The following is a 25,551-nucleotide window of genomic DNA, read 5'->3' as shown; positions in this document are numbered from 1 at the left end:
AAAATGTGACACAGGGTCATGAAGTGAGCAAATGCTGTTGGGAAAAAATGGCAGTGATAGACTTACTTGATGCAGAGTTGCCACAAACCTTCAATTTGTAAAAAAACAGAATACCTGCAAAGTGCAATAAAGCAAGGCGCAATAAAATAAGGTATGCCTGTATAGGTAATAATCCAGCAAAGGAGATAAAATGGAATCACAAAAAACTTCAACCCAAAAGAATGCAGGAAAAAGGAAACAAAGAACAGATGGACACAAAGGGGGGTGGAGGGGCTTAATCACATTAAGTGTATGTAGCCTAAGTACTACAAATAAAAAAGCAGAGACTGCCAGGTTAGATTTTTTTAAAACCTGCTGCCTGTAAGAAACACACATTAAGTATAAAAATATAATAGGGTAAAATAAAAGGATGGAATGATATACCATATTTACACTAGTCAAAAGAAAGTTAGAATGGATATATTAATATCAAAGTAGATTTCAGAGTCAAATACAGGATTTTTCTGTTACAGTCAAAAGTGTCCTTATCGGAGGGTAAGTTGGGACAAAGTGAGAGAGTGGCATGGACATATATACACTACCAAACGTAAAACAGATAGCTAGTGGGAAGCAGCCGCACAGCACAGGGAGATCAGCTCGGTGCTTTGTGACCACCTAGAGGGGTGGGATAGAGAGGGTGGGAGGGAGACGCAAGAGGGAGGAGATATGGGGATATATGTATACGTATAGCTGATTCACTTTGTTATAAAGCAGAAACTAACAAACGACTGTAAAGCATTTATACTCCAATAAAGATGTTAAAAAAAAAAGTGTCCTTATCAATATCTCTCCTCTGATCAAAGTTAAAAGTTATTATATATACCACTAGAGCACCTATCACAGCCTCCCTATGATGTGGAATAATTCATTGTTGCAAACTAACAAGCAAATACTATAGTTATACAGACAAAAATATGTTGAAATTGAGACACAATCCAATCTTATTTCCGTGCAAAAGAAGGGTTAAAACAGCATTCCTGATACTACTATCCTTAGAAAGGCCTGCTTACATAGGTGGCATCTAGGAAGTTGGCTTTTGGAGGGCTCCCAGGGTTGCCTATGTGATAAGGGCAGTTTACTGTGCCTAGATTATCTGTGCAAACAATATGGTTTTCCTTCTGGTACGTGCTGGGCAGAGGGTGCATACATGACTAGCCCCAGTAAAGACCTTGAGCCTCTCCGGGCAGAAGCACCATGCACATGCTGCCCTATCTGTACTGCTGGAGGAAGAGGGAGCTCTGCATGCCCCTCACAGGCGGAAGCACCTAAGGAAGCCTGCACATGGGGTCTTCCAGACTTCATCAAGGTCTTTCTCCATTCAGATCTTTTCATCGGGCTTCCCTGGTGGCACAGTGGTTGAGAGTCTGCCTGCCGATGCAGTGGACACAGGTTCGTGCCCCGGTCCGGGAAGATCCCACATGCCGCGGAGCGGCTGGGCCCGTGAGCCGTGGCCGCTGAGCCTGCGCGTCCGGAGCCTGTGCTCCGCAACAGGAGAGGCCACAACAGTGAGAGGCCCACATACCACCAAAAAAAAAAAAGATCTTTTCATTTTGCATCTTTAGCACATAAAGGCAACAAGTCTTAGCCATAATTACAACTCTGTGCTGAGTCCCATGAGTCCTAGTCAGTCTCCAAGGTAGAGGTATCTTGTGGACCCCTGAGCACAAACAGAGAATTCAGATATGTGAACGTTTCCTTCCTCTTAAAAAACTATAGGGCAAAATGAACACATAACTTTGATAATTTTTTAGTTTACATTGCAAAGCACTAGGATTATATAAAAAATAGCAGTATTAGACAACATTATTCATAAAGTAGGTACTTGGAGATCATCTTACGTAAAGATACAGACCATATTTAAAACGATCTTATATAAACCTACTTTCAGTTTACAGGGGAGGGGTGTGGACAGAGACTTTTACTGTACATTGTTAAAATTACATTTACATTACACTGCTTGTTTACATTCTTAATGTGTACTTCCACCTTATATAGAAAAGCTATTTTTGTCCTCTTTTTCAGTCTACAACAAGAACCCAAAATATTAGAAACTTACAACTCTTCTTGCAGAACTTAGGTGGTTTTTGCACAAAGACAACTGGCACAAAATCAGTAGAATACAATGGAATTGCAATATGGAATTGTGAGGGCTTCCCTGGTGGCGCAATGGTTAAGAATCTGCCTGCCAATGCAGGGGACACAGGTTCGAACCCTGGTCCGGGAAGATCCCACATGCCACGGAGCAACTAAGCCCGTGCGTCACAGCTACTGAGCCCACGCTCTAGAGCCCGCGAGCCACAGCTACTGAGCCCATGCGCGTAGAGCCCGTGCTCCACAACAAGAGAAGCCAAGCCACTGCAATGAAGAGTAGCCCCTGCTCGCCACAACTAGAGAAAAACCCGTGCACAGCACGGAGACCCAACGCAGCCAAAAAATTAAAAAAAGAAAAAATATGGGGTTGTGGCACATGATGAGGGTGAAGAAAGCATGAGAAATTATCAGTCTAAGTGGAGAGATGTTATAAGTAATGTTTTAATGTTTTATTTATAGAGTAAGGCTGAACATTTGATTCAGAACTAGTTAAATAATGGAAATATGTGTTGGAGGTTTATGGGATATTTCTTTGGGGGGCAATGAGCGAAGTGCTGGAAAGAGGGGCGTTAGGTAAATAAATGATCAAACATCTGTAGAATTCAGGATTAAAGTATTCCCTTGGTAATATTCAAATTATCCAGATTTCCAAGTTGTTGGTAGCACCCCCAGGGCTCCAAAGAGGAAATTAAAAGAGAAACGCCATTACCTTTCCTGAAATACAGGTCGTAGTTTAGCATATTCTCCCATCTAGCAAAAAATAAATAAAGTTCCCTGTGGAAAAACTGAAAAACAATCTGTGGGACATTCCAGAAAAACTAAACTGCTTGATAATGCATGCCATTTAACAATGGAGGAAATATATTAAATGTATTAGTTTTAAAATAGAAATAATATTTCCTGATTACGGGGGGGGGGGGGGATTTGCCAGCCTCGGCACCAGGGGAGCTGGGTCCTGCCTGTGCAGTGCAGGTGGTTCGCAGCGCCACTAGGTGCCAGTAGCACACTCCCCTCCCTTGGACCACAGCACTCAGTATTGCCCTTCACTGGCAAACTCCACTCATGCATACATTTACCCCATAAATGACTCCCTTGTGTTGCAAGTACTTTGTCAGGCACTAGAGATAAAATGACAAACCAACACATACAGTATTCATGCCCTCGTGATGCCTACAGCCCTAGTGGGGGGACCAAAGGTAATTAAATACTCACGGAAACAACATAAATTTACAAATGTTGCTAAGTGACATAAAGGAGAGATACATATTCCAATGACGATGTATATTAAGGACACGTGCTCAAATATTTCTTATTTAAAGATGCAGACAATCCAAAAGTTTAGAGTACTGCAACCCCCCATCTGAGCTTTGTATCTTGTTCTTTTCCATCATTAAAAGATTGAAAGGTCCAATGCTAACTTCAGTTTATTTCAGTATCTGTCAAAGGCTTTTAAAAAAAATGATTCTCCGGCTTCCCTGGTGGCGCAGTGGTTGAGAGTCCGCCTGCCGGTGCAGGGGACGCGGGTTCGTGCCCCGGTCCGGGAAGATCCCACATGCTGCGGAGCGGCTGGGCCCGTGAGTCATGGCCGCTGAGCCTGCGCGTCCGGAGCCTGTGCTCCGCAACGGGAGAGGCCACAACAGTGAGAGGCCAATGTACCACAAAAAAAAAAAAAAAAAAAAAAAAAGATTCTCACAAAAATAGGGAGATCTAAACAAAAGTACATATTTCTACAACCATTTTTCAATCCCAACCAAAATTATCAAAAATTAGCCAGTAGATTTTCACCTTCCAAAGTAAAAAAATATTAATTTTTAACAAAGGGGTTTAAAACATCCATAAACTCTTTAGAATATTTTAATCAGGAAATTCTGTGTCCAGGATTTTTTGGCAACCAATGTGAGAATATTTTTGTTGTTTGATTACAAACTTTCACTGTTTCTGGCAATAAACTACCAATAGAAATAGTTCCAAACATCTGTTTTCAAAATGCTCAACCCTCAGCACATGTTTCTGTGAAAAGTCATTACATTCTTATTGTTGAAACACCACCTTTATCTTGAAGAGGCAGATGAAGTGTTTATTTTCTTTGAAAACAGAGGTAGATATAATACATTCAGCCATGTCATCCTAATAACGGTCGACAAATTTTTAACATCTGCTTTTTGGTAAAATAAAAGCCTGTTCTAAGTTCAACAGCACTTTTACACACTTTGCCCCTGGGGGACCTTTTAAGACATCAAAGATTTTTCATTTTCACACCACCCCACCCCAGCTCTTACGTAGGACTGTAAAGATTTACTCTATTTTAGAGGGGTTCTTTTGACAATTATAAATTTATAAGCGTATATAAAATTGACCACACTGGTGACCTCCTTTAATACTTTGGCACTTACTTGTGACTTCTTTCTTGTAACTATGAATGACTCCATGAATGATCTTTAGGGCTATTCATTTAGGCTACAAGTATTTATTGAGGAATGACCAAAAGAGAAAAAGATCCTTTTCAGAAGGGCACTATTATCTAGTGAGGAGAGACAGACAAGGTTATTAAGTAAATATACACTGTGTTAGATGCTGGTAAGTACGGAGGAGAGAACAATCCAGCGGGGGTATGATGGGAGGAGGAGACTCCTGAAATTTTCAATAGGGAGCCCAGCAAAGCCCTCACAGATTAGGTAACTTCAATAAATACCTAAAGGAAATGAGGGAGGAAGCCATGCATGTAGGGAACAGGGACTGCAAAGGCCTAGAGGTGGACAGTTTTGAGGAAGACCAAAGAGATCACTGAGGCTGAAGGAAGCGAGGGAGGGGAAGGGCACTTGTGGGAGTGGTGAAGATGGTGGAGGCCTTGCCAGTCAGGAAGGACTGGCTTTTTTCCTCCTAGTGAAACGGGAAGTCACTGAAGAGTGTTAGGCGGAGAAGTGATGTGACTTGACCTACGCTACTTATCTATTTTATCAATTTATTTATCAGTGTGGCTCATTCCATGGATGAAACCCCAAGACTTATCATTATTTTCTGTTACTGCTCAAATCGGTCCAGCTCTTAGGGGCTCCTTCAGGTTGGCTCCTGTGCTTGAGTCCCCATCTCTCTGAGCATTTCCTTGCTTTCTGGCACCTCATCTTGTATCTTCCCTGCACCATGAGCCACTTTTCAAGGAGCTCTGGTCCTTTTCATTGGAGAACACTGGTTAGAAACCAAGATCTAGGCACTAGATGTGCTCACTGCTACCAGAAGTCACTACGTCTAGGCCTTCACAGGGGACAGAGCTACGAGATAAATGCAGCATACTAACACATGCATACACACATACCTATATTTCTGTATCTTTGCATATAAATATTAAAAACCTTAAGTTTATATTGATATCTCCATTCTAACACCACAAAAATCATTTTAGAATTTTACTCACTCCATTACAGCAGGTATGTGCATGTATATGCAGGGGTTTTTTTGTCTTTAGCTTTACGGGTATCCAGTCAAGACACTACTTTTCAGTTGCTTAGTTTTTTCCCTACCCCTGTCATTGTGAATTCTGCTATCCCGTTTTAGGTTCCCCCATAGCCCAGATGGCTGTAGTTGCTTATTCAGGGGTAGGTGAAACATTCTAATGGTTCTAAGAGTCAGAGCTATACAAAAAGATATATCTGAGAAGTGTCGCACCACATCCCTGCTACACGGATCCCACTCCTGTCTTCCACCCACCTTTTAGAGACAGGTAACCAATCTCTCTACTTTCTGGCTTATTCTTCCTGTGTTTCTTTTCCACAAATGTGCATATGCATGTATACTTTCTTACATCTCATTCCTTCCTACATAAAGTGTTGCACACCATAAGTGGTCTTTTGCACTTTTTTATTCCACTTAAAAGTATATATTGGAAACTACTTTGTATTAGTTCATAAAAATATTCCTCATAGTATTTTTTACAGTTGCACAGTATTCTACTGTATGAACCATACCACGGTCTAGTCAACCATTCTATTATGTGTGGTCAGAGGTTCTTTCCAATATTTTGCAAACTGAACAATGCTGTTAATGTTTTTGTATTATTGGAGGCATATTTTCAGGATAGAATCTCAGAAAGGTCAAAAGATAAGTGCACGTATAGTCTGTTAGGCATTTTGCCAAATTTCTCTCCAGAAGACATGTACCAATTTGCATTCCCACCAATGAGGCATAAGAGTGCCTATTTCCCCACAGCCTTATCAAAACTGAGTTGTTACAGTTCATTTTAGCCTTTGTTCATTGCCTTTCCTATAATGCTTTTCACCGTCACAAAATATTCCAAAACTACTTCTGAAGTAGTTCATGGAAGAAACAGTTCTCACTGATCTATCACAGTCACGATCTGGCCATCTAAGTATGTTCAGACTGTGCAAATTATTTATCGTGCATTACACTGTTCAAAATTTGGTAATGCAAGCCTTTAAATGAAATGTCACATTTCCAAAACAAACACTCTTAACTTGACTACTCCTGAGGTGAGGGTTACTCATCCATATAAAGTAGGTAATTTTGATCATCTGAGTAAAGCAAATGTTATAATAATTGAATAATTAAATCTAAGTCCTTGTCTCAACAATACTTTTGAAATGTTTACCTATATTAAATCTATTAAAGCCCGTATCATTTCTACAGTAAAAAATTCCACTTCTAATATTCCTTTGGAAGGCCTGTTTCACTTCTCCCAAATATACCTGTCAAAAACCAAAGGGAACTTGTAGGCAGCAAAGCAATTTCACTTCATAGGGTTTGTTGCCTTTATAGATGGAAGGTAAACGTAGCATTTATTTCTCGATTCAAAATCACACGAAAATCGCAGTGAAAGCTTTGAAAGACGGCAGACTGTGTATATGATATTATTTTGGGATAGTGCCAAAAAGACAAACCGAACTGCCAACTTTACTGAAAAGAAATATTTTAATCAATTTTTAAATAGCAAACAGAGCTAGCTCACACTGTGGACTAAAGATGTCAAATCCTCTCTTATTTTAAATCTTCGTCAAAGAGTTTTGTCTTAAAGAGTAAGATGTAATCATAGTCAGTAATACCCATTTCTAAGAATTTTAATTTCTGATTTAAATGTAAAATATTTATTTTAAAGATATGCATTTATTGCACAACTTAACATACTATATTCTAGTGGTCTGCACAAGCTACTCTTGGATATAAATTAATAGTTTCCTATTTTAAGGGTTTTTACATGATAGTAATCATTTAATACATCTTGGAAGTGAATCTTTTATGTTGACACAGTAAATGTTATAAAACTGTTGTTTAAATATGTGTTTCTTCTACTTACTTCTGTGCTCCCTGAGACAACAGCTCTGTCCACGTTCACTAACAACGGTTCTTCCATCTGGCACACCCTCAGTGACCATTCCACACAACGGTGATGAGCCCAACAAGTGCCTAAAATGGTTAAAGTGAAAAGAAGCAACTGAATAAACATTAAATGTATTAACACTAATAAGTAAAGATAAAAATCCCCCAAATCAATTCAAATGTGTGAATACACGATGGCATCTGATATTTGCGATACCACTATAGCAGCCCTCCTCGAAATGTATCGTCTAGGAACTTGTTATAAATGCAAATATCAGACCACAACCAAGACCTGCTGAATCAAAAACTCTAGCCATGGTGCCCAGAAATCAACGTGTCAACAAGCCCTCAAGTGATTCTGATGCACAGTGAATTAGTGATTATTCCTTCAACAGAGAAATTTGTTTCTAGTCATTTTATTTAACCGTTACTATATTTTATTTGGTGTATTTACATAAAGGAAAATTACTTAATACTTTGTTTCTGACAAATAAGCTACATATACACCTCTATTCCACTGCACCCCACACCAAGAGCCCACATCAATCATCAGTAACAGCTCAGTCTTTAAACTCTCTCTCACAGAGCACCTGAACAATTACACGCAGTTCTTCACTCAAAACCCCAACAGTACCAAATCATGAGTATGGATTACTATACTGCGTTACAGGACATTCACAGGGCTTAGATCTTTATCCTTCACCCCTACTTCAAGTAGACCCAGACTGCCATGTTCCCCAGGTTTTCATAGATCCCTTTAAAATTTCTCTCTCCGAAACTGTCAGATCTCCATGGCACTGCTGCCTACACAAGTGTAAATGCAAACATTTATAAAAGCATCCAGCCCAGTGATGGCCCTGTGCAGATGCTAAATAAGTTAGGTAAACATAATTAGACAATTTATTTTACCTAAGCAGGTATACTTAACAATGACGTTTTTCCAATGTGATAATTATTTCTAGATGAACGGTATGTACTATTAAGTGAATAATTTGCTAAAGTGAAAATGCTTACAGAATCAAAAGGTAGTTATTAATGAAGACTGGCTCATACCTGTAGGGTCAAATAAGGCTTGGACATCAATGGCATCCGGAAGGCCAACCAGACTGAGTTCATCCCATAATTTACCAGCCTGATCATCTGAAGCAGTCTGCGTGCTTACACTTACACAAGGTACTATATTCTGCTGAGGAGACCGTTCCCTGGAAAATAAGATAAAACAAAATGGATGTGAAAGTAATAACAAGTAGAAAATTGTTTCCTTTTATAACGACTTAAATATAATGTATTGCCTAATCAATTTTACTTAGGCATAAACTATCATAAAACAACTTTTAGAATATGTTATTATTCATAGTATAGATATAAAACTGGATAGCTATATTATATAATGTAAGCAACTAAAAACAAAAAAAAAGGTCTCCAAATCCATAAGGAAGTGTTACAAATTACAGTTGCAGACTTATTTTGCCATTTTATATATATATATTTTTACGTGACACTCTAATAGTCTAGTCAGGAACCATATTTTATCACATAAAATGAATATTCCCTTTGGCCTTCCTTAAAGGCTTAGAAAGCAACTTGATCAAATCAGACATCTCTAAGTTGCTTTATGACCAGTGAGGACTCCGCCGCCACAGAGCTGGCAGTTAGGTTACTTCCCAGGGGAAATGAAGACCCACTACAAGTGTGAAGAGGGAGGCAGTGGGAGTGAAATGTGAGCCCTGGAGCCTCCTTGCGGTCCCCTCAGCAATCTCGACAGCTGGACTGTGGCATGATGCTGCAAGTATCCTCTGCTAAGACTTTACCTCACAAACCAGAAGTAAAAAGCAAAAACAAAATAGCTACTAGTGACCTGGGAATAAGGGAAAAAGTGTAACAGCAAAAAGTACAGTATAAAAATGAACACTGAGTAAGTGTTCACTGAATAACATATGGGAGATTTCAAACTCTGAAAGCCCTAAAACTTCATATATGAATTGAGATCAAGAAGTAAACAATGACTACTATTGTGATTAACATTAAACATGGGAAATCAGATGGCTGGCACTAAGACTTTAATCTTCTCCTGATATCACAGTATTTAACCTGATCATAATTCTGGATTAAATCACTATTGAATATAGATCATAACTCACTGCACTGATGTATGCTGGATATATATCATGATTCCTATTAAGAGAAAATCAGCACAATGACCAGGGTACTAAACTTTTTTATACCTGGAATCATTGAAAGAAAAAAAGTATTAACATATTTCAATAAGTACATTTAAATATCAAACCATATAAAAAATAACCAGTATTTTTTATGTTCAGCAGTAGAAATGCATAGACCTTTTTTTAAGTTTACCATGCTATGCTAACTTCAAATTCTTGTTTTTATAAAATTTGCCCACAGTGAAATGAGAACAAACCTTCCAGTAAATATAATCTCCATTCCTACAAATACATCTTCACTACTAACTTGCTAATTAGGAGGGAAGAAAGACTAACAGTTCATCTATGAAGACGAATGCATTGTTTTAACATATTTTTTTTACACCCGTAATTTGATGGGGGGACAGGTATAAAAACCCATGGAATGACTAACCAGTCTATTACTAACCAGTTCCCAAGCAGCAGGTTAGTCAAATTTCACCTTCAGGTTTTACAACCAGTCTGTATGTACATAACATATCAGTAAGATGCTGACACCAACCCTACGGATGAGGAACCCAGCTTCGGAGAGAACATCGAGAGAAGTCAGCTGAAATATTTACATACCCTCCCATTTTAAGTCTAAAAAAAAAGAGGAAATGAATCCTTGATTATATATTCTTATATTTACTGCACCATGAGGGAAAAACTATTTTAAAATACTCCTTTTCAAATTAAAAAATTAACTAGCTGTTTATCTGGTTTATAACTCATTAGCAACATATTTTGTCAATATTTAAAATGATCAAGCTAAAGTAACTGTTTATCCCTAAATGATTTCCACATTTCATGAACATGCTTTATTCCTAAGGTCCATTGACTGGCTTGTTATCATCACTTAATAACTTGTTAAACTCTTAAGTGTATATAAAGACTTTCATTAAACCAAGGCTATTTTTACATAATTATTTTAGCTCATGAAGTTTTCAGTAAAAATTAACTTAGTTTATAAAATAAATAAATAAATGAAGCCTAACTGTATTTCCCAGAACAGTTGTTTATTAATTGCCATTATTCAAGGCAGAACATGAGGATATACGATATAACCTGGTCCAGTCCAGTAAATTTACTAATGACCGATGGACATAAGTTTTCTGGACTTTTGATATATTTTATTAGAAAGTGAGCTCCCAACTGATCACGAAAGGTAAAGCTAGCTATGGCCTTTAAAAACACCAAAACTATAAATACAATACTTCTAAATTTCCTTAAGCTGTTCCACTTTAAATTCTTTTAAAAGGGTTTTTCTTGTTATTGTTTCATTTCCTACTTTAGGTCTTCAAGGCATTGGCAGCAGTCCAAAAGAAGAAGCCAATCAAGTAAGTACAACACAATGCCTTAGTACTTAACTTTGGATAAAAGCCAGAGAAGCACTTGGATGATTACATCATCACCCTCAAGGGGCAGAGCTGGTTAGCCTTACAAGTTAAATTAATTTTTACACTTTCTCATCAACCACAGAAACTTCTATTCCCTCAACTACCAGAGCCAAGTCCACATAATAAGATGGCCTTCAAACGAACCTACAACATATAAAAAAAATATTAACTCCAAAAGCAAACATATTAGACAAGAGTTTGGGGCAACTATAAGGTCCATGAATATAGACACACATATATAGTTATACAAATAGTAAATTCTTTTTTTAAAATTATAGTTGATTTACAATATTATATTAGTTTCAGGTATACAACATATGTAAATAGTTTCATATTAAAAAAAGAGCATCTTCTTTGACTTTAGAAAGGGAATTCTCAGCACATGATTATTTAGAAGGAAAGAAAGTTAACACTGTACTGTAAGAGTTTACAGGACAGTTCAACATTCTCTGAACCGCAGAAACAAATAAATAAATGACACACACAGGTAAAACCACTTTGGTTTTGCTATTCTTTTATGTTATACTCTTACAAACTACTTAAAACTTATCTAGAAAAAGGAAAGAAAGATCTCATTGATTTTCTAAAATTTTCATTCCATATATAGATAAATTCCATGAATCCCCTCTAGCCTTCCTTATATTATGTTCTTTAAAGTTTTCTTCTTTTTTGTTAATACACAACTAGCTTAAACTTTTTTCTAAATAAGAAAGAAATTTTGAGAAAATGAGTGTCTGCTGGGTTAATGGTGAGTCATAAAGCATCGTATGAATGTTGGAAACATAAAAAATTGTTCAGTAACAATCCCATTTGTATATTCATAAACATCGCAATAAAAAACTGCGTTACAAACCACTTAAATTCAAAATTGCTTACTTTCTCTGTCCTCTTGGTTTTCGTGGTGCTGAGTTTTGTATTTTCTCACAAGTTCCACTGCTGTTGTCATCAACGTCCTTCTTGTTAGAAGGCTGGTTTTTCCATGGCAAAATAAATCCAGGCGTTACTCTAAATTGTTTTAAGTCTCCTTGTCCTAAGGAGCTTTTTTCACCACAGTAACAAAAAGCGCAGAGCTGTTCACTGGTAGAAATGAAAAGTACGGAAGACAGAGAGGAGAAGTAGTTTTATTTAACTATTTCAAGTTCCAGACTATTGCAGATACTTGTGCTTTAAAATTAAATATTATGTCTTTAGTGCAAGCAAAGCATTTAAAAATATCTATACCGTAAGAACAATTAAGTTCAATAAAAATTATACATTTGCAATTCTACTTTTCTATAGCATGATTTTTTTAAAGTAGTAAATATACCAAATCAAAAAATTATAGTTTGTGCTTAGAAAAACAATTTTCTTTTAAACCTGATTTAAAAATCTCGAAGTTGATAAAGGAGGCAGGAATGTACAGTGGAGAAAGGACAGCCTCTTCAATAAGTGGTGCTGGGAAAACTGGACAGGTACATGTAAAAGTATGAGAATAGATCACTCCCTAACACCATACACAAAAATAAGCTCAAAATGGATTAAAGGCCTAAATGTAAGGACAGAAACTATCAAACTCTTAGAGGAAAACATAGGCAGAACACTCTATGACATAAATCACAGCAAGATCCTTTTTGACCCTCCTCCTAGAGAAATGGAAATAAAAACAAAAATAAACAAATGGGACCTAATGAAACTTCAAAGCTTTTGCACAGCAAAGGAAACCATAAACAAGACCAAAAGACAACCCTTAGAATGGGAGAAAATATTTGCAAATGAAGCAACGGACAAAGGATTAATCTCCAAAATTTACAAGCAGCTCATGCAGCTCAATAACAAAAAAACAAACAACCCAATCCAAAAATGGGCAGAACACCTAAATAGACATTTCTCCAAAGAAGATGTACAGACTGACAACAAACACATGAAAGAATGCTCAACATCGTTAATCATTAGAGAAATGCAAATCAAAACTACAATGAGATATCATCTCACACCAGTCAGAATGGCCATCATCAAAAAATCTAGAAACAATAAATGCTGGAGAGAGTGTGGAGAAAAGGGTACACTCTTGCACTGCTGGTGGGAATGTGAATTGGTACAGCCACTATGGAGAACAGTATGGAGGTTCCTTAAAAAACTACAAATAAAACTACCATATGACCCAGCAATCCCACTACTGGGCATATACCCTGAGAAAATCCCATAATTCAAAAAGAGTCATGTACCAAAATGTTCACTGCAGCTCTGTTTACAATAGACACGAGATGGAAACAACCTAAGTGTCCATCATCAGATGAATGGATAAAGATGTGGCACATATATATGATGGAATATTACTCAGCCATAAAAAGAAACGAATTTGAGTTATTTGTAGTGAGGTGGATGGACCTAGAGTCTGTCATACAGAGTGAAGTAAGTCAGAAAGAGAAAGACAAATACCATATGCTAACACATATATGGAATCTAAGAAAAAAGAAATGTCATGAAGAATCTAGGGGTAAGACAGGAATAAAGAGACAGACCTACTAGAGAATGGACTTGAGGATATGGGGAGGGGGGAGGGTAAGCTGTGACAAAGCAAGAGAGAGGCATGGACATATATACACTACCAAACGTAAGGTAGATAGTTAGTGGGAAGCAGCCGCATAGCACGGGAGATCAGCTTGGTGCTTTGTGACCGCCTGGAGGGGTGGGATAGGGAGGGTGGGAGGGAGGGAGACGCAAGAGGGAAGAGATATGGGAACATATGTATATGTATAACTGATTCCCTTTGTTATAAAGCAGAAACTAACACACCACTGTAAAGCAATTCTACTCCAATAAAGATGTAAAAAATAAGTAAATAGAAAGAAAGAAAGAAAGCAAGCAAGCAGAAAAATCTTAAGTTGAACCATCATAAATTGGAGACCATCTATCTGTTTTTGGTCTAAGAAATAAGAGACTCTTTTATGTGAGCATGAAATAAAAATAGTTGAACCTGAATGGAATTTTAAAATTTCCCCTTAATCTACACAAACATAACAGAGATGTCTAACTTTTTAAAGCTCCCTATAAGGGCTTCCCTGGTGGCGCAGTGGTTGAGAGTCCGCCTGTCGATGCAGGGGACACGGGTTTGTGCCCCGGTCCGGGAAGATCCCACATGCCGCGGAGCAGCTGCGCCCGTGAGCCATGGCCGCTGAGCCTGCGCATCTGGAGCCTGTGCTCCGCGACGGGAGAGGCCACAACAGTGAGAGGGCTGTGTACCGCAAAAAAAAAAAAAAAAAAAAAAAAACTCCCTTTAATCCTTGAATTTAGTTGGTGATATTTTGTGTGTTAACCCAGTTCCTTATTTTTCATCAGATTACTTTTGCCATCCAAGTGTTTTAATTTCTTATCCTACTTTTTACCTTCCTTTTCTCCACAGAGACTGAAATATACTTTTTCTTGCTCCTTGGGGGTATTCTGAATAAGTTAAATTTAACTCCCCATCACCATTCCATGATTTGCCCAGTGAAAATAAATTACCATCAATTCTCTTTAAAAAAAAAAAAAAAATCTCGAAGTATTAAAAAGGAATAAAGAAAGTAAAAAATTAAGGTTGGGGAAGAAGGTACAGTTTAATGGCCACTCAATTATATCCCAGCTATGTAAAACAAGTGATGACCAAGTTTTACTTAACTACTTGATGGAACATTCTTTATGCATAATATATATACCATACACACAGAGAGATATAAAAAAATAAATTTAAGTGGGTTAAGCAGTTAGTGATGAGGGACAGGGGAACAGACAGAAAGGGTTTAAGAGGAGAGGGAAAGGGATGAATAGGCAAAACTGGATTTTTAGAGCAGTGAAACTACCTCATATGCTACACTGCAGTTAATGGCGGGTACATGGCACTGCACATTTATCAAAACTCACAGAACTATATGCAACACAGAGAATGAATGTAAACTATGAACTTTAATTAATAATAATGTATCCACAGCAGCGAAGAGTAGCCCCCACTCGCCACAACTAAGGAAAGCCCGCGCGCAGTAACGAAAACACAAAAATAAAATAAATTTAAATAATAATAATAATAATGTATCAATACTGGTTTATCAGTTGCAACAAATGTATCACACTAATGAAAGATACTAATATTAGGGGAAACTGAGGCAGGGAAAGGTTGGGGAGGGGGAACTCTGTGTACCATCTGCTTAATTTTTCTGTAAACCTGAAGTTATTCTAAACAATAAAATCTATAATTTTTTTTAAAAAGAAACCATTTAAAAAGTTAAAGGACAAAAACCAATATATACTTATGGAATATATGCTTGATAAGGGATCTTAGAAAAAAAACAGAATTAAAAGAACTGCTCCTCTTGGGTATATCTTCTCTTCACAACACATTTATGGCTGCTGTACTCAAATCTTTCTTCTCAAGCATTAAAGTTCCCACCATCACCTCTGTAGTATCTACCTCAGGAACTTTCATAATGTCTTACATTAACAGGTGATGGAAATAATCTTTTCAGGTAATGTTTAACGCAAGTTAAATTCATATTGGACCTCTCTCGACTAATTACCTTTTGTTTATACAAGTCACCTATTTAAGTTTTTCCAATATTACGTATTTCAACTTCATGATAAACTGTGCTGTCCATTGATACTGACACATACACACACACACGTGCGCGTGATTAAATGTGGTCTACTTTCAGAAAAATAAAGTCAAATAGGGGAAAAAATGTTTTTCTTCTTGCCTAAAGGATACTATCCACCAAATTCCTTTGCCAGTATCTTATTAATTTTTTAAATTTTCTTATTTATAATTTTCTCTAAGCTTTAAACTTACGTTTCTTTCAGCATACCCTGTTTCTAGTTTGTTTCTTCCCCTAGAAACATTACCTATGAGGAGCAACAATGAGATGGACAGCAACTCTATGAACAACACTGATTAGAAAATGGAGAAATACTTTTAAAGTATTGACAAAAAATATCTTAACCTTCAATTTTATATCCAAAACCATAACTCAAATGTAAAGGTATAATAAAATTATTCCCAGGTTTCTATAAGACCTGAGAAATTTTACCACACAACAGACCCACAATGTAAATATTTTTAGAGAAATATTCAAATTATTAAAGAATTAGGAAATGTTACAAGGGATGTAGGAAATAAAGACTGTCAAATATCTCAGAGTAATTTATTGTTAACTTTAAAGGGTGGCACAAAGGAAATCCCTGGCTTCCGCTTTGGATGTAGTAGAAAGCTGCAAAGAACTTTGCTCCCACTGTCACAGCAAAAACTCAGCAGACAATCCACAAATTCACTTTTCTTGAACACAGCAGATTACAAAAGTTGCAGAGGAAACGATTCACCTGCAGTTGAATGAAAGGCACTTCCAAGAAAAGAAGAGACACAAGCCCTTGCTTAATCTGAGGAAGAGGCCACTCACTGGATGTCATCCAAACAGGCTAAACAGTTCAGTGAAAATTTTATAAACTGCTAAAAGCCAAGTTTGTGGCGGTAGGAGAGTACAGAACACCCAGGACCCGCAAACACAGGGGAATTCTAACCCACTCACGAGCTTCTCTCCATGCACCTCCCCCGGTGCTCGTGCCCACCACTCGGGCATGGAGAGGAGTCCTGAGAATGTACCAGTCATGGTAAAAGCCTGGGCAGGACAACAGCAGAGACATGGGAAAGACACAAAGATCTTTCTTCTTCATCTTCCCTGAGAAAGAAAAGCCTCAGACTGGTAAAAGGAGAGCAAAAGTCTCTGCCCTGCAATGGTCAAGACCAGCCGCAGATGGAGGAATGAATGAGGGATGGGATGAACCTCCCCCCGGAGGAGGAGCAAGACTGCGTACACCCAGACCATGACGGGTCTCCACTAGCTGAGACAATGACGGGACCCCTGAGACCTAGGGACACAGCGCTCACCTAAGAATAAAGTTGAATCAGAACAATAAGAAGCATCCTGCCAAGCCACGCTGTATCATTAGTGGCAATGCAAAATAGTACAGTCACACTGGAAAATACTTCGGCATTCTCCTTGAAAAATGACCTCTCTCTTAGAGATTTTTACCTAAGTGAAATAAAAACCCTACATTCACACCAAAATCTGCAAGTGAATATTTATACCAGTTTTATTCATAACTGCCCCAAACTGGAAACTATCCAAATATCCCTTAATTGGAAAATGATAAATTAAATGTGGTAGAGGGCTTCTCTGGTGGTGCAGTGGTTAAGAATCCCCCTGCCAATGTAGGGAACATGGGTTCGAGCCCTGGTCCAGGAAGATCCACATGTTGTGGAGCAACTAAGCCCGTGCACCACAACTACTGAGCCTGCGCTCTAGTCTAGAGCCCGCGAGCCACAACTACGGAGTCCATGTGACACAACTACTGAAGCCTGCGTGCCTAGAGCCCCTGCTCCACAACAAGAGAAGCCACCGCAATGAGAAGTCCATGCACCGCAACGAAGAGAAGCCCCCACTCTCCACAACCAGAGAAAGCCCGCGCGCAGCAATGAAGACCCAATGCAGCCATAAATAAATAAATAAATTTATTTATTTTTTTAAAAAAAAATGGGGTTTCCCTGGTGGCGCAGTGGTTGAGAGTCCGCCTGCCGCTGCCAGGGACACGGGTTCATGCCCCGGTCCAGGAAGATCCCACATGCCGCAGAGCGGCTGGGTCCGTGAGCCATGGCCGCTGAGTCTGCACGTCGGGAGCCTGTGCTCCCCAATGGGAGAGGCCACAACAGTGAGAGGCCCACGCACCGCAAAAAAAAAAAAAAAAAAATGTGGTAGGCACCTCCATAAAAGAGAATCCTACTCAGCAATAAAAAGGAAACAGCTACTGATATATGCGATGACATAAATGAGTGTCAAATGCATTAAATATGCTAAGTTAAAAAGGCCAGAATCAGAAAACAGGTAAGTGACTGCCTAGGGCAGAAGATGGGATCAGGAATGACAGCAAAAGGGCATCAAGTAATTTTTTTAGTATGATGGAACTGTTCTTTATCTTGTTGTTGTAGTGGTTATATGACAGTATACAACTGTCAAAACTCACTACACGGGTGAATTTTACAGTAATTTTACTATATATATATATATATATAAAAACCTGAATTTTTCAAAATATGAAAAATGTTAGGGGGCCAAGACAAAATAGGAAGTATATATTTAAATAACTAGAAAATGAAATGATAGATGATAGATACAAAGAGATATGAAAATATGATAAATCATTATTCATATTGCTAAGACTAAGAAATCAATCCGAACTCTAAGTTTGAAATTCTTTCAAAATTAAATTCAACAGGGTACAGAAACATGAGCCTTAAGGAAAACCATCTCAAAAACAAAACAAAATATAATGTATAATCAATAGGAAAAATTATGAATGCAATAAAAAGCAGGAAAAAAGGGAAAAAGTATTGCCTTCACAGGGCTCACATGACAGTAAGGGAGATAAACGAACTGTGGAGAAATAAAAAGTGCAACAAACGAAAATAAAGCAGAAATAGAGGGTAAACGTGGTGGGGGCTACGTTTTATTTATTTTTCATCCTACTCTTTTATTTTGAAAACCTTCCCGAAGATGTAGAACATAGTGGGAATCTGAATTTTTTTTGTTGTTTTTTTCTTGGTTGCATCCAGTCTTAGTTGCGGCAGGCAGGCTCCATAATTGAAGAATGTATGCTTCTTAGTTGTGGCAGGCAGGCTCCTTAGTTGCAGCTCACCAGCTCCTTAGTTGTGGCATGTGAACTCTTAGTTGCAGCATGCATGTGGGATCTAGTTCCAGGACCAGGGATCAAACCCGGGCCCCCTGCACTGGGAGCGCAGAGTCTTAACCACTGTACCACCAGGGAAGTCCCTGAAATTTTTAATGTAATTTATATATTTAATTTAAATATAAGAGACAGCCAAAAGAGAGTTTGGGAGAAACTTGATTTACATTTTAGAATGATCATTTCTGCAACTGTGCTAAGAACAATGTGGACTGGGGAAAGCAGAGAAGTGGTGGAGAGACCCCTTAAAAGGCAACGACAGCCCCCTAAGGATAAGAGGCCTTGGAGTAAGATGGCAGGCAAGTTAAGAGAGTGAGCACTGGTTTGGGATATCTTCTAAAGGTGGGCTACAAAATTTAGAATGTGAGGTACGAGAAAAGAGAGAAATCACGGACTAACTCAAAAGGTTTTGGCCTAAGCAACTGGGTGAATATTGGTATTATTTATTGAAATGAAGAAATCCTGGGGAGAAGATTTAGGACAGGCCTGGGGTCAGAATCAACAGTGGTTGTGGACATGTTATGGGTGCAGTGTCTAGTGTACTTCCAAATGGAGATATCAAGCAGACAGATGGAGAGCAAAGTCTAGAGTTCAGAGAAAGCTCAGCCCTCAAAATATAAATGTGGGGTTTTATTAGCACACAGATAGTACCTAACTATCGGACTGAATAATAAAAGTAAACACGCCGAGGACTTCGACCTGAGGACTCCAACGTGATAAAGGTGGGGAGTCTGCACAGAAGCCAGCAAAAGACAAAATGAGGAGGCAGATGTGACAAAAGCAAAAGAAAGGAAACATTTCAAGAAGATGGGAATATTCAACTGATGGATGGTTCCAGTTTTATTCATGGCTTCCAAGTTAAGATCTAAAAAATTACAAGACTTAAGCTGAATGATACACAGAGAAGTTACCACATCCTGTATTTCTTTTTTTAAAGAATGAAGAGAGGGTAAAGAACAAGAGTATAAACTTAAGTTTACAAGTAAATAAAAAATCAGTTCTTATGCTAAAAGTTTAGACTTTTTTCTTCTTCTAGGGATCGATCGCATCCTGGAAATATTCTGTCCTGGTCTGAGGAGAGCAGAGTAACACAGTTCTACAGCCACCTAAGCCCACGGACGTGCTTCACTCCAGCCACGCGCAGAGCTATCAGCTCTAAAAGTCCACCCAGCTTTCTGTCCTAAGCCTGCACTCTCTGAACTCCCTCTACAGTCAACTCGCTGCTCTTTTGCCCGTCACTAATCTCCAATCCAGTTGCATTCATTCTCTAACCTGATTTTGGCTTCTATACCAACAGAGACCAGGGAGGCTGCAGATTCCTCAGACACAGAACGCTGAAAGGCTGGGCCTGGCTGCTTGCTGCTGTCCACTTCTGCTTCAGCATCTTCTTCTGCTGATTGTTCTTTGATTTCTGCTTAACAGTAAACAAGAGAATACAAAAAGTCATTCTGCATTACACCAATCTTTAGTGAATTTATCTATAAAGCATACATCGTAAAGGAAAAATAATGAAGCAACAAATGACAATACTTAACTAACGTAGGAAAAGCTTATATATATATAATTAATGGTACTGTTTATATTTATTCTATATTATAAAATGATAATCAAAATAATGTAAAACAGGGCATACTTTTCCAAATTACAATTGACGCAAATCTTAATAATAACTGTTAAGAACCTTATTTTCAGGATTATAGCAGTTCCTCTACACAACAAATGTGACTCACAAAAAAGTTTCTTGGTAAGTTATAAATTGAAATTATCATTCATTTAAAACAAGCATTACGGCCTCTATCAGCCATTCTAAAAGTTAAATGACTGAAAAGAACACAGTGCCTTTGACTCCAGTGCCTTTTTCAGTTATCCTCAAGACTCCAACCCCGAACACCTCACACATACTTTCTTAGGAGGCAACCTAACTGTTGAGAGGGTTTCCAAACACCATTACCCCTAATATCATTCCTCTCTTTAAATAAAACAACATATCCACCACCCTGTCTCTCACACTGTATTGTTAGACATTAACAGGCATGATCCCTGCACTAGCGCTCCTGATGCAACCCCACGCTCCTGGCTCCATCTTTCCTTTCTAACTGGAAATTTACACATACTTTTCTGCACCACTATCCTCAAACCAACCAACCAACCAACCAACAAGAAAAGCTTATAGTCGTTTAAGCTCCTCCTGTCTTTTCTTCCTTTCACCACCAAATTTCATGCAATGGGACTCTGGAGTGGCTGCCCTCCACCTCAGACCCTTCCTACAAGGCATCCATCCTCCAACCACAGCACTGTTCTCGCCACCTCACTGGTGGCAAAAGAACTAATAAATAATCCCGGGCTACTCACAAGCCTTCAAACACTCCAGAAATTCATCTGGCACCAAGGAGTACTCACTCCCTCTTTAGTGAAATGCTTTTCACCTCTTAAACACAGGGAGATATCATGGATTACTATGGGCTTTGGAGTCACGAGGACAAGTTCCACCAACTACAAACTAGGCAACTTTATGTAGACGTCATCTCTCTCAGCTTCAATTCACTCCCCATAAAATCAGAAAGCTACTTCACGAGTTTGTTAACAAAGATTAATTCACGAGTTTGTTAACAAAGATTAATTGAACGGTCTAGTGTCTGCCTCTTCAGCTGATCTGAGACCTCTGAACGTGAGTACAGCTCTCTACGTGTCCTTTACGTGCTCGTCTTTTGTGTGTGTGTGTTTTCTTAATAAATTTATTTATTTATTTATTTTTGGCTGTGTTGGGTCTTCGTTGCTGCACGCAGGCTTTCTCTAGTTGTGGTAAGCGGGGGCTACTCTTCGTTGTGGTGCGGGGACTTCTCACCACGGTGGCTTCTCTTGTTGTGGAGCACGGGCTCTAGGCACACGGGCTTCAGTAGCTGTGGCTCGCAGGCTTAGCTGCTCCGTGACATGTGGGATCTTCCTGGACCAGGGCTCGAGCCAGTGTCCCCTGCACTGGCAAGCAGATTCTTAACCACTGTGCCACCAGGGAGGCCCAACTTACTGATTTTTTTTTAATTTATTTATTTTTGGTTGTGCCGGGTCTTAGTTGCGGCAGGCAGGTTCCTTAGTTGCAGCATGTGAGGTCTTAGTTGCGGCATGCATGTGGGATCTAGTTCCCTGACCAAGGATCAAACCCGTGTCCTCTGCATTGGGAGGCGGATTCTTAACCATGGCACCACCAGGGAAGTCCCTGACTTACTGATTTTTAAGTCAACATCCCTAACCCTACCTCCTGTCCTGAGCTCCAGACCATACTTCAACTGCATACGAGGCACATCTAGCAGCTTGAACACTCACTTTCACATCAAATCTGATTTCTTACCTCTCAGATTAGCATGACTTCCCTGTCAAAGTCTTCTAGATTCAAAATGAATTTTAGGGAACTATTCTGACAAATGAATAATTTTGAGAACTATTAATTTTTTAGTTAGAAATAATTATAAACAATTGTAAATCCTGTCAAATCATAAAATTAATGATGCAATGAGGCATCAAACATAGGGTTTTGGTTTTCCTATTTAAAATGTTTCTTTTGTGCTCACTTCGGCAGCACATATACTAACATTGGAACAATACAGAGAAGATTAGCATGGCCCCTGCGCAAGGATGACACGCAAATTCGTGAAGTGTTCCATATTTTTGATGCAAGAGGGAAGAGATGTGGGGATATATGTATATGTATAATTGACTCACTGTTATAAAGCAGAAACTAACACACCATTGTAAAGCAATTATACTCCAATAAAGATGTTAAAATAAAATAAAATAAAATGTTTCTTTTTAAAACTGAAATAGAAAAGTTGACCATAAATTAAGTGCTTGTGGGGCCTATTAATCACGGTGTCTCTCCTGCCTACTTCTAGCCACAAAATTGGTATAGAATCAAATCTACAAATACAAAATACATTTGTATCAAACAAGGATTATAAAAAGATCTGCAGGGCTTCCCTGGTGGCGCAGTGGTTGAGAGTCTGCCTGCCGATGCAGGGGACACGGGTTCGTGCCCCGGTCCGGGAAGATCCCATGTGCCGCAGAGCGGCTGGGCCTGTGAGCCATGGCTGCTAAGCCTGCGCATCCGGAGCCTGTGCTCTGCAACGGGAGAGGCCACAGCAGTGAGAGGCCCGCGTACCGCAAAAAAAAAAAAAAAAAAAACACCACAGGGAGCAAAGTCACCCCATCAGCCTGGACCTCTCACTCTCAGAAATATTACACGGAAGAAAAATGAATGTTTTATTTAAACCACTGCTGTATTTGGACATCTCTGTTACATCAGTTTAACCCATGCTCTAACACAGAAACCAGCATCAGGTGTGGAGCACTGCCGTAACAAAAACTTAAAATAGGCGGGCTGGTGAGTAGGTGAGAGAACAGTGATAGCAGTGTTTGGAAATCAACTGACACCATTTATGCTGTATCAAAATATATGGTAGTGCTGTGACCTGCAATAACTTGAAAAGCAGACCAGCTGCCTCCAGAGCTCTAGGGAAAGCATCTGGAGAGAGCCAGGAATTATTCTGCGTTGCCTGCCCTCTAGCACTTTTACAACCAAAGACAGAAAGGAATACAGTACGGCTTGAGAGATTCTCTCTGCCTATAATATTCAAAGTACTATAAAATGACCATATATAAAAACACCTTTAAAGAAGCATTTCATTTCTACCCAGAGATGTCCAGAGCACATGTGGGGTATGCCCTTTTTGTACCATTTCTACTACTAGGTAACAAGAAAGGGTAAGAGTCAAGAGAAGAAATGAGAACTGTAAAAGAGGAATAAGAAGAGGGCCTCAGAAGCTTACAATGAGGCAGGTGGATGAGGGTCATGTCACCACATCCCTGGGAACACGTTTGTCCTAAGAACCAGCACCATTTAGCCTGCATCCCCCCCTCCCCCCAAATCAGGGTCCCTCCAATAGGTATGGCCTGTCCGTTCTCTCTTAATATGTTGCTAACCACCACTATGGCCTCTAATCAGAATTTTTCTTCTAGCAAATTGAGGCACAATCTCAGGTATTCTGTTGTTTTTCTCCCCCTGAAAAATAAAACACATAACACTTTAAACATTCTTTGGGTTTTCTTTATTGTTTATAACTAAGGGGAAGTAAGTAAGAGGACAATCTCTCTGCCTGTCTCTCTCTCTCTCTCTCTCAAATTAGACCTAGAAAGAAACAGTAGGTTAAATATGAATGTTATTGGTGGGTTGGTAGGTCTTCAGGTACACAACTTTTGAAATTTCAGAGGGGAAAAAAAACAGATTCAGACAAAGGGATTTTTTTTCGTTTTTAAGAAATGGGACCAGGAACAGGCCTGATCCACAAGGAGGACAGTAGTAAAGCAGGCTTTAAGAGTTCTGTTTTCTTAAAAAAAAAAAAAAAAAAGGAATATTCTCCTCTAGCTATTTTTCCTACTGGCTCTGCCCATGATTCTAACCTGGATCTGCCAAAGATCCAATAAGGATTGGTGTGTTTTGGTCTTATTTTTGGTTTGGATTTTGTTGTTTTAATCATTTGTTTTTTAAGGAACAAGGAAAAGTCCTATAACTGCTTCCTAGGGAACAGTTCCAGCCACAAAATAGAAATAGAAAAAGGCATCCCTAAATATGTGAAACTACATGTAATAATATAACCTATTTCTTTTGACTGTCACTCTTCATTTAGTAGAAATGTTAGGTCTCACTATCTGTCAAAGTCAAGGCAGGACAATTAAACTAGTGTTTACGTCCCTCTCCTCTCTTAGCCCAAGTCTTCGAAAGACTGTCAGAGTTTGGCAGCAGAATGTGAAACAGACTACTCTGGCTGAAATGAAACCCAAATATCCAACAAGAGATGTCATCCAGAGATGCTCTGGATGAAATGACTGTGAACCCAGAGACAACTGAGGGAACGGTTCTGATGCAAGTACTTGGCTACCTGCAGTTAACTAATAAAAATGCCTCAAACACCATCCTGTACTTGTGCCTAATGCAAGAAAGCTGGCCTTTCAACCTGTGCCACTTTGCAGTTTTTGCCTTTCATGGGATTCTATTTGTTCAAATGACTACAGTCCAGAAATGCGCAAATAAGAACAAGCACATACTTTTTAAAAAAAAAATTTAAGTGTTGAGAATTTCCTGGTGGTCCAGTGGTTAGGACTCCGAGCTTTCACTGCTGAGGACCCAGGTTCAATCCCTGGTCAGGGAAATAAGATCCCACAAGACGTGAAGCACAGCCAAAAATAAATTTAAAAAAAAACTAAAAATTTAAGGGTTATATTTTTCTTTTGATACAAAATCTCCAGTGTACCTTTCTCCTTATTTTGACCTAAAATACTGACAAAGCCAATTGGTCTCAAAATGCTCTAAAACCAGAAAGATGGAGTCCTCTCCAACCCTGGGGATGATCAGAGTGGGGTGGTTTTATTCAAAGCACCTACTTGTGTGTAAACTCAAACCACCAGGTGTCACATGTGGGTGGTAACTACACTAAAGAACCTAAGAGAACTTGGATAGCGTGTGCACTCTAGGCAAACCTTTGTAGATACATAGGTAAATGGGACACAACTGTAAATTAGCTCTAACCGTGCCCTTACACAATGCCATTCCACCTCCCATGACTCTTACTCTTACTTAGGATTAATCCTAAATAGTTGGTTCTATGACACAAAAAAGTTTAAAATTAATAGCAAAGGCTGTTTTGCTGCTTTAGTTAAAATCAAAGGCTTGCAGTCAAATGGTCCAGAATTTGCATCATATCTCAGTCATTTGCTAGCAA

The 25,551-nt window shown here is 38.8% G+C and overlaps 1 protein-coding gene across 16 annotated transcripts in view; it reads right to left on the bottom strand.

The window, feature by feature from the left end:
- Positions 1 to 25,551, bottom strand: part of KMT2C (lysine methyltransferase 2C) — a 294,524-nt gene that overhangs the window by 169,250 nt on the left and 99,723 nt on the right. For all 16 annotated transcript variants that reach the window (XR_014297239.1, XM_082662534.1, XM_082662543.1 and 13 more), the window contains exons 3-6: positions 20,054 to 20,192; positions 11,915 to 12,115; positions 8,512 to 8,660; positions 7,436 to 7,545 (exon numbers count right to left, since the gene is read on the bottom strand). Coding sequence is in view for 15 of the 16 variants with exons in the window: in XM_082662534.1 (XP_082518660.1) it covers positions 7,436 to 7,545; positions 8,512 to 8,660; positions 11,915 to 12,115; positions 20,054 to 20,192 (599 nt within the window). In the remaining variant the exon portion in view is untranslated. The remainder of the gene's footprint in view (positions 1 to 7,435; positions 7,546 to 8,511; positions 8,661 to 11,914; positions 12,116 to 20,053; positions 20,193 to 25,551) is intronic.

This window comes from Grampus griseus, assembly GCF_964374135.1.
Source record: "Grampus griseus genome assembly, chromosome: 9".
Taxonomy (NCBI): Eukaryota; Metazoa; Chordata; class Mammalia; order Artiodactyla; family Delphinidae; genus Grampus; species Grampus griseus.
The sequence above is the reverse complement of the archived record's forward strand: the minus strand, read 5'-3'. Positions and strand labels throughout refer to the sequence as shown.